This window comes from Hyla sarda, chromosome 3, assembly GCF_029499605.1.
Source record: "Hyla sarda isolate aHylSar1 chromosome 3, aHylSar1.hap1, whole genome shotgun sequence".
Lineage (NCBI taxonomy): Eukaryota > Metazoa > Chordata > Amphibia > Anura > Hylidae > Hyla > Hyla sarda.
The window spans coordinates 83,937,717-83,957,869 of NC_079191.1; the positions used below are offsets into that span (position 1 = coordinate 83,937,717).

Here is a 20,153-nt window from a genome sequence, read left to right on the forward strand (position 1 = left end):
ACACATGCAAGGATATGACCCCTGAGACCACTACCAGTCCAGACAAATAATCATCTTCATTCCCAGAACTGGTCTAAATTAAGGCAGAGGTCTGGATTTTCCACTAAGAAATAATAATAATTCTTTATGTAAAGCATAACAGGGGGGAGATTAATTCAAACCTGTCCAGAGGCAAAGTTGCTGAGTTGCCCATAGCAACCAATCAGATTGTGAAAGAAGCAATCTGATTGGTTGCTATGGGCAACTCAACAACTTTTCCTCTGGACGGGTTTTCATTAATCTCCCCCAACATCTTTACTGTTGGTGTTTAGTTCTACCTTCATCTCACTTCATACCCATTTAAAGGGGTACTCCACCCCTAGACATCTTGTCCCCTATCCAAAGGTCTGATGTCTGATGCGGGGGTCCCGCCGCTGGGGACCCCTGCAATATAGCATGCGGCACCCACCTGTTTTTTGTCCAGAAGCGCTGGAGGTTCTGCGTCCCGTCCAAGGGAATGGACGTTCGTGATGTCACGACTCCGCCCTCGTGTGCTGTCACGCCCACTCCCATAGACTTGCATTGAGGGGACGGGGGTGACGTCACACGAGGGCGGAGTCGTGACATCGCGTACTTCCGTTCCCTTGGACGGGACGCAGAACCTCCAGCACTTCTGGACAAGAAACAGGTGGGGGCCGCTATATTGCGGGGGTCCCCAGCGGCGGGGACCCCTTTAAGCGGACTTTACTAAAACCAGCTTGCATCTGTATTTTCATTTATTTTTTATTACATATTGAATTAACACTTTTACCCACTATAGCCAAGTGCACAATACATGTACTTAAAGGGGTTGTGCGCTGCCCTGCAGTACGGAGCTCCGCTCAGTGTCCGGAAGTTCCTTACTCCGAACGCTGTGTGCGGGCTTCCGTGTTCGCGGCCGCCGGGTGTGACGTCACGCCCGGCCCCTTTGTGACGTCTCGCTCGCCCCCTCGTGACGTCACGCGGTCGCGCCCCCTTACCATAGACTTTCGTTGAGGGGGCGGGCGAGACATCACGAGGGGGCCGGGTGTGACGTCACGAAGGGGCCAGGCGTGACGTCACGCCCGGCGGCCGCGAACACGGAAGCCCGCACACAGCGTTCGGAGTAATGAACTTCCGGACACTGTGAGCGGAGCTCCGAACTGCAGGGCAGCGCACAACCCCTTTAAATGGAAATAACAAAAATAAATAGTGGTGTTACAGGTACTACATGTGGTTCTGGAAATAAAGCTGGGAGCTCCAGTAATACCCAGATGTTACTCAATTGGCTACCAGTCAGTAATACCAGGGATTCAGGGTTCATGCTTCTTAACTTGGTCACGTTGCCCGTTTCAGCAAGAAATGTTGATAGTTGTATTAGATATTTCTATACCGGTCATTAAAATCCATGTTTTGTGTTTACACTCTTGTCAATAATGACCATGAGGCGTTCAGCACTTAGCTTTTCTGTAGGTAATATAAAATGACACATTATAAAAGACAAATTATTACCGGATCTTCAGAATACAGTTATATTTGTTAACAACAAAACATGTAGCATGTGCGTATTTTCATTGGCGTTGCAGGTGGGGACCCCCCATATTTGCCTCTGGTTGGATTATCCAGATGTGTTGTTTATCCCTACATTGTTTTTCTGATGTAATAAAGGTCCCTTGTTGGGCACAAACTGTTCTTCACTTTATTACTCAGTGGAGATAAACAACCCTGCGTTACCTTAGAAATATGCTATTGGCAACATTGGGGGAAATAATTATTTTCATTTTTGTAGAGAAATTGAATTGTTACAAATTTGTTTGTGTAGAGTTAACTCCGTGCAACTTGTAGCCCTGTTGTAGAAACCTATACGGAGGAAAGATTGTAAAGAGAAACAGAGGTGTCTTAGTTTAGGGCTCATCTTTGGTTTAAAAATAAATAAATAAATAAATAAATTAGTTAATAAAATTTAAAAAAAAAATGTAAAAGCGAATGGAACTTGTAATATTCAGCGCATTTACCCTAGAGGAGCTTTTCCAAATCCATAGGCATTAATATGGATTCCCCCACTTTTGCAGGTATAATACCTTCCACTCCTTTGGAAAAACTTTCCACAAGATTTTGTAGGTGACTGTGGGAATTAAAGGGGTATTCCGGGCAAAAATATTTTATCCCCTATCCAAAGGATAGGGGATAAGATGTCTGATCATGGGGGGCCCGCTGCTGAGACCCCCCCGTGATCTCCCTGCAGCACCCACATTCTATGTGGGTGCTGAATCTCCAGTTTCGGAAACCTCCAGGTTTCCGGGACTGGGGATGTGACGTCACGCCACACCCCCTCCATGTCTATGGGAGGGGGCATGGCGTGACATCACGTCCCCAGTCCCGGAAACCTGGAGGTTTCCGAAACTAGAGACGCAATCCCTGCATAGAATGCGGGTGCTGCAGGGAGTTTGCGGGGGGTCTCAGCAGCCAGCCCACGGCGATCAGACATCTTATCCCCTATCCTTTGGATAGGGGATAAAATGTTTTTGCCCGGAATACCCCTTTAACTATTCACCCAGAAGAATATTTGTGAGCGATCGGATCACAATCCCCATTCAAGTTTTTCCCAAAAAAGCTGGGTGGAGTTGTGTGGGCCACTCAAGGTCTTCCACGCTAAACTCACCCAATCATGTCTTGCTTTGTGTATTGGTGCACAGTAATGCTGGTACAGAAAAACCAAACTGTTCCCACCACGATAAAAGCGTTAAACTAAGAAAAATGTCTTGGTATACTGAAAGCTTACAACCCCATTGCATTGTCCTTCCTTGCCCCGCCAAACGATACAGAAGGCACATGCAGTCAGGCAGGTAACGTTCACTTGCTCCTCATGCCAGATGAGGTTTTGAACTCTGCAGTTGTTGTCAGCAGAGTAGCTTTTATCGGGGAGATTTATCAAAACCTGTGTAGAGGAAAAGTTGCCCATAGCAACCAATCACCTTGCTTCTTCCATTTTGCAGAGGCTTGTTAAAAATGAAAGAAGTGATCTGATTGGTTTCTTTGGGAAACTGGTCGACTTTTCCTTTGCACAGGTTTTGATAAATCTCCCCATTGCTCTGTGACTTTATGTGGTTTCTTCTTTATGGCTGCAGTATTGTGGTTCCTAAATGCAACCACTATTCAATAAAACAACCCACAGTTGATGAGGACTATGATTTTTCACACTAATGTCTTGTTGTACATTGGCAGTATATGTCACAATACCAGCAAAAGGCATGCCAACACATACTGCAATGTACCCGTGATGGGACCATTCACGTCAACCACTTACCGACCCATGGGTAAAGGGAGTAATTATAGCGTGTGTTTGAGCTGACACCAGCCGACATCAGAGATCACGCCAATGCCAGTTATTTAACTGTTTAGATGCTGCAATCAATATCGTTTGTGGCATCTAAACAGTTTTCAGTGGCACCCCCACAATGTGCCAAAGGGTTGTCAGGGCAGCCTCAGGCCTGTGCCTGCCTTGACTCACCAATTGTTGGCTGTACCAATAGAGTGCAAATCTGATAGATTAATGTAATTCATATGCAATAGATTGATCTATATAACCAACCAAACAATTGTAAAGTAAAAAAAAGTTTTCCCATTTTTCAAATAAAAAAAATTAAGGTTTTTGTTATCACCAGAATTGTCTGAACTATTAAATGATCTCATTTCTGATCCTGCACAGTTCTGGCTTTGTAATACATTATATGGTAAAATAAAGGTACCAGTTAAAAGTACAACTTGTCCTGTAAATAATAAGCCCTCTTTACAACTCTGTCAGTGTAAAAATAAAAAGCTATGGGTCTTAACAGGTAAGGATCAGAATTTGGGAGTCGTAAATGGGTTAGTGGGCTGAACATGCTCTGGCCAGTTCCTGACATGGACAGAGGTGTCAGCAGAGAGCACTGTGGTTAGACTGAAAAGAAATTCAAAAATAAATAAACTTCCTCTGGAATATACAGCAGCTGATAAGTACTGGAAGTTTTAAGATTTTTTTATTAGAAGTAATTTACAAATCTGTTTAACTTTCTGGCACCAGTTGATTTAAAAACATTTTTTCCATCGGGGTACTCCGTTAAAAGAGTAGGAGGTCGTACTTTTAAGTCCTTCCAAAATAAAAGTGTAAGTTTGTAATCAAGTAAACAAGTAAATCAAGTAAACTATGATCTTTCCATTAAAGTGAACAGCCCTGCTGGGGGTGGAATGTATACCGGTGATGTACTGCCTGAACAGGCCTGTGTGACATCATGACCTGGACAGATCTTTATTCCCTTGATATAACATCTGATTGGAGAAACGATTTTGCTTTTAAAATGTAATACATAAGTGATACATAAATACTTAGTTATTCATCATTTCCACTAGACTACCTTTCTTTTTCTCTTATTAGGGTATGTTCACACTGCGGAATTCCCGCGGAATTACGCGAGTGAAATTCCGCACAGTGAGCGTTAGCATCTGTGTGAATGGGTCTTCCGCGAGACCCATTCACACTGCGAAATTTCAGCGGAGGACAATTCCGCCGCTGAAATAGTTCCGCGCAAAGAAATAACATGTTCACGAGCACTGCATAGCCGACAATGTTGACAGTGCAGTGCCGCGCGGTCCTACCGCCGCCGCTGGCTGTTAGACTGAATCTCCGCTCGCTGAATTCCTCAAGCGGAGATTCAGCTACAAATTCGTAGTCTGAACATACCCTTATAGTTCAATCTTTTTATTGAGGTTTAAAGAATTACATATACAGTACATAAATAAAAAAGACAAAGAAAAACAAACAACAACTCAGGTATCCAAACAAAGACAAAAATAAATAAAAATAAAACAAACCCTCAGGGTATTTGGCCCTCAAATGGCCACTATCACAAAAATGTTTTTGGTTAAATACAATAGAGCACTATAAAATATAATTATTTGTAAATACATTCAATTTTTTTTATTGATTTCAAGGGGTATTCCAGGATTTTTTTTATGTGACTATAGTACAGGGGCTGTAAAGTTAGTGTAGTACATAATATAGTGTCTGTACCTGTGTGTGATGGTTTTCTCACAATTCTTCTGTGATTTTCACCCCACTATTTATTTTTACCAGCATACAAAATTACTGTTGTCTCGGATTTTTCCCAGCTTGCAATGCGGCCGAGATCTGACTCACTAGTCAGCTGATGACAGGGAGCCTGTCTGCTTCAATGGGTGGAGAGATCAATCTGCAACTAATGCAACAGCTGTAGGCACCCTGATTGAAAACCACAGGAATTTTAAAGGAATGCAGCTCATTTATGTTTCAATGGGTGGGGTGGCTGATGTGTGGGAGGAAAATGGAATTATGGGATTTGTAGGCAAAGAAGAAAATTCAAAAAGGAAATACCAGTTCACAAAAAGCTAGCCACAGTGTTATGGTAATCTCACAGCATAGCCATTTATCCCCAAGACAAGCACAGATCCTTCCTAAGCATGTCCATTACTGTCTGCCAGGTACGTACTGAAATCACCTTATGGTGGATAACCCCTTTAACTTAAAAATCGCATGTATAAAAGTCGCCACTAGGGGTCCTCACAAAAGAGGCCCACGCCGATCCATATGAATACAGGAAGTGAGGGCGGGCTTTAGAAGTGTCTGTGCGTGCTCCCGGCCTGTCACTCACCACAAGGAGAAACAGAGGCATGTATTCCCGTGCCGCGCGCCGTGCTGCAGCTGCTCGTCCATCCATCACAGGCACTGCCTGGGGCTATAGCTCTATCCCAGTCAGAGTACAAGACTGGCTGGGATTTGTGATATATACATATAATCCTCTGCTCCTCTTTCATATTGCATAAGATAATGTGTGTTGGTGACTACAAATCCCAGCCAGTCGGGCATTGCAATATATTATTTTTATATATATATATCTATATATATATATATATATATATATATATATATATATATATATATAATGCTCTGCTTCTCTTACATAATGCACGACTGGCTGGGATTTATAGTCTCCTACACACAATATCTTATGCAATATGAAGGGGGAGCAGAAGGTAATATATATATATAGAAAAAAGGAAGGTGGGCCGCACCTCAAAAAAAATTGTAAATAGGTACACGCAGCCGGAAGGTCCCAGGTCAGGGGTCCACAAGGCTATACAGAAGAACAAAGTTGCTGCAGCACACAAGGTGTAGTGTCAGCAATTGGAATAAAAACCACTTGACACTACGCATTGTGTGCTGCAGCAACTTTGTTCTTCTGTGTATATATATATATATATATATATATATATATATATACACCACTATCCCATGTCAGAGTCACAGCATGACTGGCTGGGATTTGTAGTCACCAACACACATTATCTTATGCAATATGTAAGAGGAGCAGAGGATTATATATAATATCCTCTGCTCCTCTTACATATTGCACAAGATGGATAAGACTACAAATCCCAGCCAGTCGTGCAATATGTAAGAGGATCAGAGGATAAGGAGATCCAGAGAGGAAAGGGTTACAGAGCAGCCTGCAGTGATTGGCTGACTGCCAGGCTCCCTCCCACACTCAGAGACACACAGTAAGGAAGGAAGTTCAGCCATGTAGAGTGAGGGCAGGAGAGGGACACGCCCCCTGCCTGAGAGAGAAGATGAGAAACCAGACTGCAACTGATGTAAGCTGTTTTTAATAGAAATATAGGGACTAAATACATGATCAGGGTGAGGTACGCTTTAACTTATCCTGTCCATATCTCTTAGGCTACTACTGCCGTGCTTTAATGTAATAATCTCATATTTGTCTTTTTCTATCATTCCTTACACATCATATTTTTGGGTATGGTGGTAGGATATCAGCCAATTTGCCCATGTTGCACAGTATTCTGTTCTATTCTCCACATATGCTATAGCCTGTTCATACCTACATGCTAAATTAACTGATACTATCATTTCGGACAGTGTTGGCACGTTGCTAGTTTTCCAGTGACTGGCTATAGCTATTTTTGTTATTGCTAAATATTTACAGCATAATCTTCTTTGTTTCATTGGTATATTATGAATGCCTACCATCTTTTTCTCTTCTTTTTTGAGGTCTTCAGTTTCCCGCTCTGTTTTAAGATGGCATTAAATGTAAGCGATGAAATCTGGGCTGTTACTTTAATTTTCAAACGTGGTAATTTTCCTGGTATGGTGTTGGAACAAAAAGCTTCACTTAGAAACTGACATATAGCATCAAAAAACTGCATTAGGCCTCGTTCACATGGCAGAATTTCTGAGCAAAATTAGACTGACATTTTTTTTTGCAGCAGACCCATTGTTTTCAATGGGATTCTGCTGCACTGTGCACACTACGGAATTTCTGCAGATGTTCTGAAACATCTGCTGCAGAATTTCCAATTCTGATCTCTGCAAAATGAATTTCATTGTTAAATCTTTCTGCAGAATCCGCTCAGAAATGCATTGCTGTCTATGGAGACGGTGCATTTCTGTGTGGTCCTAGCACTGACTGAGAAGTTAGAATGTCAGGCCAGAAAATTTTCTCCATATTTATGCCATGTGAACACAGCATAATGTGGAATATATGAGATGTTACATTCAGTGGACAGGTAATGATATGAAATGTTATAAAACCAAGACAAATAAAATCTGAAATTTCTTATGCTTTTTACACACTGCATATATGCTGCAGATTTTATACAGTACATGTGAATATACCCTTAAAGGAAAACGGTCACCCGTTCACCCGCACTATAACCCAATACACCAGATTATAGTGCGGGTGAACAGGAGACCGATGCAGGGTCTCAGACTGCTCTACCTACCTGCAGTCCAGAGCCCTGATCCCCCGATGGTCCCCCTCTTCCAGCGCTGACTTGTTCTTTGAGGCGAGTCTGCCGGTGGGATTTAAATATTCATAAGCACTGGTCACATGAGCGCTCACGTGACCGGCACTTATGAATACTTAAATCTAGCCAGCAGACCCGCCTCAAAGCGCAAGTCCGCACTGGATGAGGGGGACCATCGGGGGATCAGGGCTCTGGACTGCAAATAGAAAACAACAGCCCTTTTAGGACCCTAGTATCAGATAAAGCTAAAACTTATACATTTTATTGATATACATTAAAATGAATTATACAGAAAACCGTGACCACTATATTGTGACAAAATCATATATAGCAAAAGATAACCACAACACCTGAAAAGAAACCACTATATCAATCCAAAGTCAATCCTGACTAATAAATTATTAATATGGATACCATGAGTGATGAGCCCAAAGTAATGTCAGTCCCCCAGGATTGACAGGCCGACATACATCTAAGGTGTATTATTATCTCCCGCATTAGAGTCCGAGCAACCTATTGTACCCACAGGGATTGCTCCAGCTCCCCAAATATTACAATTTTGATAAAAAAGAAACGGGAGCTTTTACCTCACCACTAAAGATTTTTCAGGTGTATACCTTAACACATACCACCTATTGTGCAATACTTGGTGGATAAATTAAAAAGGAAATTAAAATTTTTCCCGTTCCAACGCGTTTCTCCCCCCCCCCCCCCCCCCCCCCCCCCCCCCATTATCGTGGTTTCTCAAGGAACTTTTGGGTTAAGTCCTATTGATACGGACTGATGTCACAAGAAGAGGCCTGAGTATTGATAACACTGATAAGCCTTGTCTTCTTGTGCATCAAAGATACGTCAGGCATGTGCCCCGATAGCTATGTTCATCCACACGCCTGCAGGTATAGCAGTCGCACTATAATCCGGTGTATTGGGTAATAGTGCGGGTGAACGGTGACCATTTTCCTTTAATATAAAATTTCTGGTACTTTGTTTTCAGGAGTTCCCAGAGTTTGGGCCCCCTCTCATAATAATGCTATAACATATCCTAGTAATATACCCATTTTAGGGAATTGCCAAATAATGCTATCCTCCAATAGTTGGAACTGGTGCTAAGATAGGATATTGTGGGAATGTACCTGTATCCTTACATACTTACGTACTTTGGTTTCTCTCTATTAGAGCCTCCAGGATGTCAGTGGCTGGTAGTTCCCCCAGGGGATTATCATCCAGGTCAAGTTCAGAAAACTCCTCAGAATAGCGAATTAAACTAAAAAGAAAGTGACAAAGTATAGATTAATGCCGTTTACCTGCCCGTTTCCTTCTTTCACTTAGCAAATGGCCCCCTTTTTCTTGACTGAAGGTCCAGTAGGTTTTATTCATGGTGACCTACCTCAATGTCCCTAATTCGTTGCCCAATCGATGACACTTACATGTTGATGCGGACCACATGAATTGTACATGAATTGTAATAAGCAGAGGGTGGAAATAAGTCTCTTTGTATGTTAGGGATACTAGGCTGGCTGGTTGTCAGTTCGTGACGCCAGGAGCATGGTAGTAGTTTAGGAGTAATGTGATGATGGTGGTTGTAGTATCTTGACACTGCTCTAAAGAAAGCGATTGTCCGTATCAAAGCTTTGGGAGAATAAATCACCTCTGAAGCCAAGATGTTGGATAACAGCTTTAAAGTTTACTGTAAATGCAGGTCCAGAATACAGTCCAACTGATGTAGAAAGAGATAGTAGACGGTGAATAGTAGAGAATTTGATACCTGGCTCAGAGGCTTACACAACTCAAGATCACTATGTATGTAGGACCTCTAGGAGAACCTGACTTGTCCTTCTTGCTTGTCTCAGAATTCACTAAACTGCAGACAGGTAGCTGGGTACTTAAAGTACTCCCCTGGAAAACAAATTTACATCAACTGGTGCCAGAAAGTTAAACAGATTTGTAAATTACTTCTGTTTAAAAATCTTAATCCATCCAGTACTTATCAGCTGCTGTATGCTCCACAGGAAGTTATTTTCTTTTTGAATTTCCTTTCTGTCTGATCACAGTACTCTCTGCTGACACCTCTGTCCATTTTAGTAATCGTCCGGAGCAGGATAGGTTTGCTATGGGGCGCCTACTCTGGACAGTTCCTAAAATGGACAGAGGTGTCAGCAGAGAGCACTGTGGTCATACAAAGGGAAAAAAAAAGAATTTTCTCTGAAACATACAGCAGCTGATAAGTACTGGAAGGGTGAAGATTTTTAAATAGAAGTAATTTACAAATCTGCTTAACTTTCTGGCACCAGTTGAATTAAAATAAATGTTTTCCAGTGGAGTACCCCTTTAAGTTGGTGGGGTTTCAATAAGAGGGCTCACCGCCGGGGTCTTCATAGGGACAGTCCATGGCTACTTGCAGACCCTCTCTCTCTCATCTACATCTCCTTGAGTATAGCTGAGAATCCACTGAACTGAGAGCATTCAGCAGAGAGACCCCAGACGCTAGTACATTGCAGAGACAGATACAATCTGGACGATTGCTGTACTGTATCTTCACCCAGTTGATATAGGGCTCTAGGCCTAAAGCGCCACTTGGCCACTTATGGTTCCACTTAGGCTAGGTTTAGACTACGGAATTTATGTCTGAAATTCTGCTTGCTAAAATGTATAGTGTAGTGAATGGGTTTCCACAAATCTGCTTAGAAATTTCTGCCTGAAGAATGGTGTTGCTCTTTCTTCAGGTGGAAATACTCGCGGAACACATTGCAGTCTATTGGAGACTGCAGTGTCCGCACGGTCCTAGCTGAATCAGTCGGCGCTGGCCGCACTCGGAATCTCCCGGAGATTCTGTAGTCTGAACCTAGCCTTTAGCACCACTTCTGGTTCCACTTCAGCTGCAGGAATCACAGTAAGGTTGCAGCTGTGTCTGGAACATGTTCTGGTGGGTGGAGGCATACCCTCACTGAAGAGGTGAGGACAGCAGGCTTGGAGTCAGCCCAACACTGTGGGTGTGAGGGAGCTGCAGGCTAAAGATGTGGTTGCTCACTGGCTAAGGCAAGAAACTAAGTAACTTTAGGTCTCCTCCCAGTCCCAGCGGACTAGGTTGGAGACAAGACTCTCCTTTGCCCTCTATTGGCTGACGGGGGACATGTTACTTCTATTCAGCTTTTACATAGAATTGTGGTTGCTCACAATTAACCCCAACAAGACATGAGTCAGAACCATGAATCTTAGTAGCAACAGCCACCCGAACAGAGTTTGAATTAACACAAGGTGATCCTGCTCTGGGACACTACATTTGGTTGGATGGTTCTTTTTGGGATAGTAAACTCTCAATGCGAAAGAACTTTGGAGCACTCCCCTGATTCGCTCTTGCTTGAGCCAAGAAACATCTTTTTTGAACATTGTCAATGTACATACTTCAGCAGGGCCGGACTGTGACCAAAAATAGGCCTTTTAGAATAAGCAGACCATTGTTTTGTGGGAGTCCAAATGCTTGGACCCCCACCGATCACCTCATTTCAAGTGACTCTACAGCTGTTGCAAAGCTAGAATTCCCATCATGCCTGGAGAACCTCAGGTATTATAGAAGTTGTAGTTTTGCAACAGCTGTAGAGCCACAGATTGGGGTACAGCGTCACCCATCATCACTGCAGAACTAACAAGTGACTCCAGCTCTGATGGGACAGGAGAATACACAATGATATCAGTGACCTGAGTGACATCTTCTCTGTTGGTCCAGGCACCAGGTCTTCTTCCAGCTATATCTTCTCTGCAGAGTCTGACGCTTGGACATCATTGGCTCCTCACATTGTCCAGGTCCTCATCCTCTATATGAAAAAATAAATCATTATAACACTGCCAGACATTGGGCCACCAGAATTTATTCCTGACACACATTGTACCCTTAATAATAATACTGCCACACATTGTTTCCTCTCAGTTTGGCTGAATTCCATCCCTGCACTGTCCTCCCTTATCTCCCTCCTCCAGACCCCTCTTGCCTCGTTCGTCCTCCTCCTCCAGACCCCTCTTTCCCCTTCTCCACCAGACCCCTCAGTCCTCCTCCATCTTTCTCCTCCTCCAGACCCCTCTGTTCTCCTCCATCCTCCTCCAGACCCCTCTGTCCTCCTCCATCCTCCTCCAGATCCCTCTATTCTCTTCCAGACCCCTCTGTTCTCCTCCATCCTCCTCCCCTCCTCCAGACCCCTCTGTGCTCCTCAAGACCCCTCTGTCCACCTCCATGCTCCTCCTCCAGACCCCTCTGTCCTCCTCCATCCTGGTCCAGCCCCCCCTCGTCCTCCTCCAGACACCTCTGTCCTCCTCCAGACCCCTCTTTCCTCCTCCAGACCCCTCTGTCCTCCTTCTCCAGACCACTGTTTCCTTCTCCATCCACCTCCTCCAGACCCCTCTGTCCTCCTCTATCCACCTCCCCCAGAGCCCTCTGTCCTCCTCTATCCTCCTCCTCCAGACCCATCTGTCCTCCTCCATCTTCCTCCAGATCCCTCTGTCTTCCTTCATCCTCCTCCAGACCCATCTGTCCTCCTCCAACCTCCTCCAGACCCCTCTGTCCTCCTCCTCCAGATCCCTCTGTCCTCCATCTTTCTCCTCCTCCAGACCCCTCTGTGTGTTCCTTGATCCTCCTCCTCCAGACCCCTCTGTCCTCTTCCATCCTCCTCCAGACCCCTCTGTCCTCTTCCATCCTCCTGCTCCAGATTCCTCTGTCCCCCTCCATCCTCCCTCTCCTGACCCCTGTCTCCTTCCATCCTCCTCCTCAAGACTTCTCTGTCCTCCCTGATCCTCTCCTCTAGACCCCTTTCTCCACTTCCTCCAGACCCCTCTTTTCCCTCCTCCTCCAGACTCCTCCTTCCTCCAGACCCTTCTGTGCTCCTCAAGACCCCTCTGTTCACCTCCATGCTTCTCCTCCAGAACCCTCTGTCTTCCTCCATCCTCCTCCATCCTGGTCCAGACCCCCCCCCCCCCCCCCGCCCGTCCTCCTCCAGACACCTCTGTCCTCCTCCAGACCCCTCTTTCCTCCTCCAGACCCCTCTTTCCTCCTCCTCCAGACCCCTCTTTCCTCCTCTATCCGCCTCCTCCAGAGCCCTCTGTCCTTCTCTATTCTCCTCCTCCAGACCCATCTGTCCTCCTTCATCCTCCTCCAGACCCATCTGTCCTCCTCCAACCTCCTCCAGACCCCTCTGTCCTCCTCCAACCTCCTCCTCCAGATCCCTCTGTCCTCCTTCATCCTCCTCCAGACCCCTCTGTCCTCCATCTTTCTCCTCCTCCAGACCCCTCTGTGTGTTCCTTGATCCTCCACCAGACCCCTCTGTCTTCTTCCATCCTCCTCCTCCAGATTCCTCTGTCCTCCTCCAGACCCCTCTGTCCCCCTCCATCCTCCTTCTCCTGACCCCTGTCTCCTTCCATCCTCCTCCTCAAGACTTCTTTGTCCTCCTTGATCCTCTCCTCTAGACCCCTTTCTCCACTTCCTCCAGACCCCTCTTTTCCCTCCTCCTCCAGACTCCTCCTTCCTCCTCAACCAAAGCCCTGCCCCCCCCCCCCCCCCGGACTCCTGAGGCCATATTCAGATAGTGTAATATGTGCAGAAAGTCAGCACAGAAAACACATGTGGACATTCAGCACATTTGAATAATCTGGCAGGCACTAGGACTGCTCAGAAATGCACCCGTAGATGGCGATGCATTTCCAAGCAAAATCTGCAAAAGAATAGATATGTCTATTCTTTTAGCAGACGCCAGAATTGGGATTTCTGCAGCAGAAACATCTGCCAAGTAGATTCCACAGTGTGCACAGTGCAGCAAAATCCCATTGAGAGCAATGAGGCTCTGCAGCAGCGGAATGTCCATGGGGAATACTCCCGCGGAATTACACATGGATATTCCGCCATATGAACATACCCAACTCCTCCGTTACACTCCCCACCCCCAACCCTAATGACTGCCAGACTACTCTGTAGTACACCTACACCTAAGTCCTCTCCAGGCTCCTCTGTCACCTTTACCCAGAACCCTTAGTAAAACAGATTTGTATATGACCGGTGTATGTATGATAGATGTGTGTAAGTTTGATAGATGTGTGTATGATATATACACGTCTATCATACATACATCTAATATATATACACACACATCATACACTCATCAATCATACATACACACAAATCTATCATACACACATCTATTATACATACACATATCTAACATGCATACACACAACATACATAAATACACACACACACTGATCTATCACATATATAATACATACATACACACATCATACATACATAACACATAAATACATACATACATACACCCATCATACACATAATATGTACATAATACATATATAATACATACATACACACATCATACATACATACATAACACATACATACACCCATCATACATACATAATATGTACATAACACATAATACATATATAATACATAAAAAAGAGGGGAAAAAAGTGTAATTTCAGCTACCAGGTTGGATGCTAGGTCGGTGCTGTAGTAGTTTTGAGTATATTTGCTGGCAGAAGAGCACGGACTGCAGAGAGTGGGCCATGTTCCGTGTACCAGAACCAAGGAAAAATTTAAAAAAAAGGTGGACATCAATCATAAAAAAAGAAGGGAAATGTCAACACGTTTCGAGCTACATGTAGCTCTTTATCATGGCTACATGTAGCTCGAAACGCGCTGTTGTTATGCTTCTCTTCTATGATTGATGTCCACCTTTTTTATTTTTAATGCATACAGGTTAAATGTTTGATGTTTTAATACTACAAGCACTGTGTTCCTTGGAAGAGCTGGAGGCAACTTTTTTCCCCCCTTTATTCTGATACATAATACATATACACACACGTCATACTTATATACATACATACATACATACATACATAAATGTAAAGAGTGAAAATCCATGAGTCCAATTGCCCCCCGAAACAATGACAGAACATGTCAGTAGCCCAGAGGTTAAGAAATGACAAGCTCAGAGTCCTGTCTACAAATGCCTGCAGTTTAGGTAATAAAATCAATGAACTTGGGTCAATAATGGCATCTGAGAATGTAGATTTAGTGGCTGTTACTGAGACATGGTTTAATGAAAGTAATGACTGGGACATATCTATACCAGGGTACTCTTTATACAGAAGAGACAGAAAAGGCAAGGAAGGAGGAGGAGTGGCCCTATATGTGAAAGATAGCATAAAATCTAACCTAATACAAGTTAGTGAGGCCAACATCGAGTCAGTTTGGATTATGTTGCAGTTTGGTAATCATGCAGTAACTCGTGTAGGTGTGAGATATAGACCACCAGGCCAAGTTAAAGATTTAGATGATCTACTTGTTGAAGAAATAACTAAAATGACAATGAAAGGAGAAGTTATCATTATGGGAGACTTCAATCTTCTGGATATAAACTGGAGAACAAAAATAGCTAGTTCCGCCAGGAGTACAGATATTCTAAATTCCCTAATGGGATTATCTCTACAACAAGTGGTTGAGGAGCCAACCCGGAGGGAGGCCATTTTGGATTTGGTATTCACAAATGGGGTTTTGGTATATGATTTTATTGTATGTGAAAGCTTAGGATTTAGTGATCACCAGTCAGTGTGGTTTAATATCTTAACAGTGAAGGAGGCACACCACACAAAAACAAAAGTTTTAGATTTTAGAAAAACAGACTTTTCAAAAATGAGAATAGTCATAAATGAGTCCTTATGAGACTGGAACAAATTACATGGAGTTCAGGAGAAATGGGACTACTTAAAAGACACATTATTGAAGGCAACAGAAAATTGTATTAGACTTGTGAGTAGAAGCAGAAAAAGGAAGAGACAACTGTGGTACTCAGCAGAAGTGGCCAAAATCATAAAAAACTAAAAGCTAGCATTTAGCAATTATAAAACAACCCAGAGCAATGAAGATAGGGAAATCTACAAGACTAGGCAGAAAGAGGCCAAGCAAGTTATAACAACTTTTAAAGCACAGGCAGAAGAAAAACTAACTCAGTCTGTGAAAAAAAAGAGGATAAGACATTCTTCAGATATATAAATAAAAAAAGGAAATTAAAACAATGAATGACTAAATTAAAAACACAGGAAGGAAGGTATGTAGAAGAGAATAAAGGGCTAGCCGACTGCCTTAATGAATACTTTTGTTCAGTTTTTACAGAAGAAAAAGAAGGAAAAGGATCTCCGTTAGGGAGGAAAACTAAGGAATCGTTTGATGCATGTGTCTTTACAGAGGAAGAGGTGGTTAGTGGGGAGCTAGCAAAACCGTTAACAGATTTATTTAACCAATCACTGGTAATAGGAGTCGTCCTGGAAGACCATTCACAAGAAAGGTAATAGGGAGAAATCAAGCAACTATAGGCCAGTAAGTCTGACATCAATAGTGGGGAAATTAATGGAAACACTACTAAAGGATAGGCTCTAAAATCCCATGGATTGCAATATGAAAAACAACATGGGTTTACTTTAGGGAGATCATGTCAAACAAATCTTACTGATTTTTTTGACTGGGTGACTAAAATAATAGATGGCGGAGGGGCAGTAGACATCACATATCTAGATTTTAGTAAGGCTTTCCCACGTAGAAGACTTATGAATAAACTACAGTCATTGAGCTTGGACTCCCATATTGTTGAGTGGATTAGGCAGTGGCTAAGTGACTGACAACAGAGGGTTGTAGTCAATGGAGAATATTCAGAGGAAGGTCTCGTTACCAGTGGGGACCTCAGGGATCTGTTCTGTGACCAATTTTGTTTAATATCTTCATTAGTGATATTGCAAAAGGTCTCGATGGTAAGGTGTGTCTTTTTGCTGATGACACAAGGATATGAAACAGGGTTGATGCTCCTGGAGGGATCCGCCAAATGGAAAAGGATTTAGGCAAACGAAAAGAATGGTCAGAACTCTGGCAACTGAAATTTAATGTGGATATGTGCAAGATAATGCACCTGGGGCGTAAACACCCTCGGGCAGAATATAGAATATTTGACACAGTCCTGACCTCAGTATCTGAGGAAAGGGATTTAGGAGTAATTATTTCAGAAGATTTAAAGGTAGGAAGACAATGTAATAGAGCAGCAGAAAACGCTAGCAGAATGCTTGGATGTACAGGGAGAGGTATAAGCAGTAGAAAGAGAGAAGTGCTCATGCCGCTGTACAGAACACTGGTGAGGCCTTACTTGGAGTATTGTGCGCAGTACTTGAGGCAGTATATCCAGAAGGATATAGATACTCTAGAGAGAGTTCAGAGAAGATACTAAACTAGTACATGGATTGCAGGATAAAACTTACCAAGAAAGGTTAAAGGACCTTAACATGTATAGCTTGGAAGAAAGAAGAGACAGAGAGGATATGATAGAGACTTTTAAATACATAAAGGGAATCAACACCTAAAGGAGGAGAGCATATTTAAAAGAAGAAAAACTACCACAAAAGGACATAGTTTTAAATTAGAGGGGCAAAGGTTTGTGCAGTAATATGAGGAAGTATTACTTTACTGAGAGAGTAGTGGATGCATGGAATAGCCTTCCTGCAGAAGTGGTCGCTGCAAATACAGTGAAGGAGTTTAAACATGCATGGGATATCTGCTGACACATTCTATGTTTCTAAATAACACACATATATATGCACATCATACATAATACATAAATACAAACATCATACATACCATATGCATACATACACACACATCATACATATATAATACTTCATACATACATAATATATACATACATCCAACCCCCCCCCCCCCTTCCCCTCTCAGTCGCCTTACCCCCATTCTGCACACTCTCCTGACCTCATAGGCGGGCGCATGGGGTGTGCCAGATGTGCCTGGGCACACCCTTATCAAGTCCGGGGGGATCCGCGCCTGACACTGAGCAGCCCGCAGGGGGCCTCCGTCACATTCTGGACATCCCTGTGTCCCGAAAGCTCTTTTCGGGACACAAGGATGTCTCGGTTACCTTTCTGCGGCGGCCCCCACATTAACTTTAAAAACGCAGGGGCCACCCGGAGTTTGCACACGCAGGGACATCACTGACATCCCATTCGTGGGCCCATAGCAATGGAGGAGCGGAGTATCGACGAGGAGGACGCGCGCCAGACGGCATGGTAAGTCACGAGCACCAGCTGGCAGCACGTCATCTTCGGTGTTCCGACCACCGCTCCTCCGGTCCCAGGACCTACTGCTATGGTCCATAGCAGTAGATCGTGACCCGAGACCGGAGGAGCGGTGGTCGGAACACTGAAGTGGGGCAGTACACAGACATACAGCCTCCAGCCATACACTGTACATGGCTGAAGGCTGTATGTCTGTGGGGGAACTATACTGCACCTAATGTGGAGATCTATACTGCACCTAATGTGGGGGAGCTATAATGCACTGAATGTGGGGAACTATACTGCACCTAATGTGGAGAACTATACTGCACCTAATGTGGAGAACTATACTGCACCTAATGTGGAGAACTATACTGGACCTAATGTGGGGGAAATATACTGCACCTAATGTGGGGAACTATACTGTACCTAATGTGGGGAGCTATACTGCACCTAATGTGGAGAACTATACTGCACCTAATGTGGGGGAACTATACTGCATGTAATGTGGGGGAACTATACTGCACCTAATGTGGGGGAACTATACTGCACCTAATGTGGGGGAACTATACTGCCCCTAATGTGGAGAACTATACTGCACCTAATGTGGGGGAACTGTACTGCACCTAATGTGGGGGGAACTGTACTGCACCTAATGTGGGGGAACTATACTGCCAAGCTAATGTGGGGGAACTATACTACCATGCTAATGTGGGGGAACTATACAGCCAACCTAATGTGGGGGAACTATACTGCCAACCTAATGTGCGGGGACTTATACTGCACCTATATGAGTGCAGGTCTGTTTATGTATGTGTGCATGCAAGCAAGAGTGTATTTGTGTGTGTGTGTGTATCTGTGTATATGTATGTGTATGTATATATATATATATATATATATATATATATACATGCACGCAGCGTGAGTTTGTGCTTTAAGGTGCACACCCTAATGCAATAGGCTGCGCACGCCTATGCCTGACCTGCAGGGCGCGCCGACTCCCATCTGCTAAGGTGTGCTTTGGACTGACCTCCACTTGTTCCTCATGCCGAGGTATGGTCACTTGGCGCCAGGAGTTGTTGGCAGGGCCATCTGAGGGGGTGGAAGCAGACGTGCGCACCTGCGTGGGGCAAGTCTACTCCCAGCAGCCCCTGCGTGTGCCGTTAGCGCAGCATTGTGTGCGGCTGGGGAAGGGAAAAAGTGCGGCTGGGGGAAGGGGGGGCAGAAGCAGAAGCAGGGCAGGGCAGGGCAGCCTGGAGCTGCAAACCAAAAAAAAAAAAAAGTTAAACATTGTGCTGAGACAAACGGCCAACTGGACGGCCCGGTCCACTGGGCAAATGTCCGGTTAGCCTGATGGCCAGTCCTACTGCAGGGAGGTGGAGAGATGGTACAGGAACGGGTGGGTTCAGCTGGTGGGTGGCGGCTGCATTGCTCTCCTCACGCATCATCAGGCCCGAAGCGCGAGGTGGGCGATACAGACTGTCGCCCACCGGCTGAACCCACCTGTTCCATCTCTCCACCTCCATTCAGTATGTACATTGACTACATTCAATGAAGACGTTTCTTGGCTCAAGCAAGAGCGAACCAGGTGAGTGCTCTAAAGTTCTTTCTCATTGAGAGTTTGTCGAAATACTGTGGTTTATTTGTGACCACCACTTATCTCGCATACCGGAGCCGCATGCCGCTAGTACAATACAGGCTGCCCCCCGTGAGTTGTAACTGCAATGATCCTGTGGTGATTGGTTTATTACAGACGGTGCCGGACTGCGATCTGCTTTGAAGAGTATATTTCTTTGGGATAGTACTTACCTACTTAGTAACTGAGAAAATTCCAGCAACCCAGTCTCTCCCTCCTTCCCTCTGGCATCGATATCATTGTTATCCAGGTGCAGTTTGCTCACCCAGGGCCCAGGAGGTGCTGCTTTATCCTTTCTCTTTCTCCCTGACAAGTTAAACATAACTAATGCAGTCATTGAATTTTTAACTAGAATAAAGCTTTTTAAATTAGTAAGAATAAAGTATAATAACTTGAGTTACCTTTTGAGAGGGAAGAAGAAAAAAGCAGAGACAGGTCATCAGACATGTGTTCTACTATTGCTTTTTATAATGTGGAGTATCACGTTTGTATCATAGGCACAGATTATTGCAATATACACAGTGTATATAGTGTATACTGTTTAATCCATTAGCAGTACAGATGAATTTCTATGGTT

The 20,153-nt window shown here is 44.1% G+C and overlaps 1 protein-coding gene across 4 annotated transcripts in view; it reads right to left on the minus strand.

Moving 5' to 3' along the window:
* Window positions 1–1,206: 1,206 nt before the first annotated feature.
* Window positions 1,207–20,153, minus strand: part of LOC130360581 (uncharacterized) — a 28,230-nt gene continuing 9,283 nt past the window's right edge. Inside the window, exons 7-10 of one of the 4 annotated variants that reach the window (XR_008890719.1) lie at window positions 19,750–19,882; window positions 11,530–11,645; window positions 8,991–9,097; window positions 1,452–1,464 (exon numbers count right to left, since the gene is read on the minus strand). Coding sequence is in view for 2 of the 4 variants with exons in the window: in XM_056563110.1 (XP_056419085.1) it covers window positions 1,397–1,464; window positions 8,991–9,097; window positions 19,750–19,882 (308 nt within the window). In the remaining 2 variants the exon portion in view is untranslated. Of the gene's footprint in view, window positions 1,465–7,155; window positions 7,170–8,990; window positions 9,098–10,153; window positions 11,646–19,749; window positions 19,883–20,153 lie in introns of those variants that run through there. The other 3 variants (XR_008890720.1, XM_056563110.1, XM_056563112.1) reach the window with 3 other exon arrangements.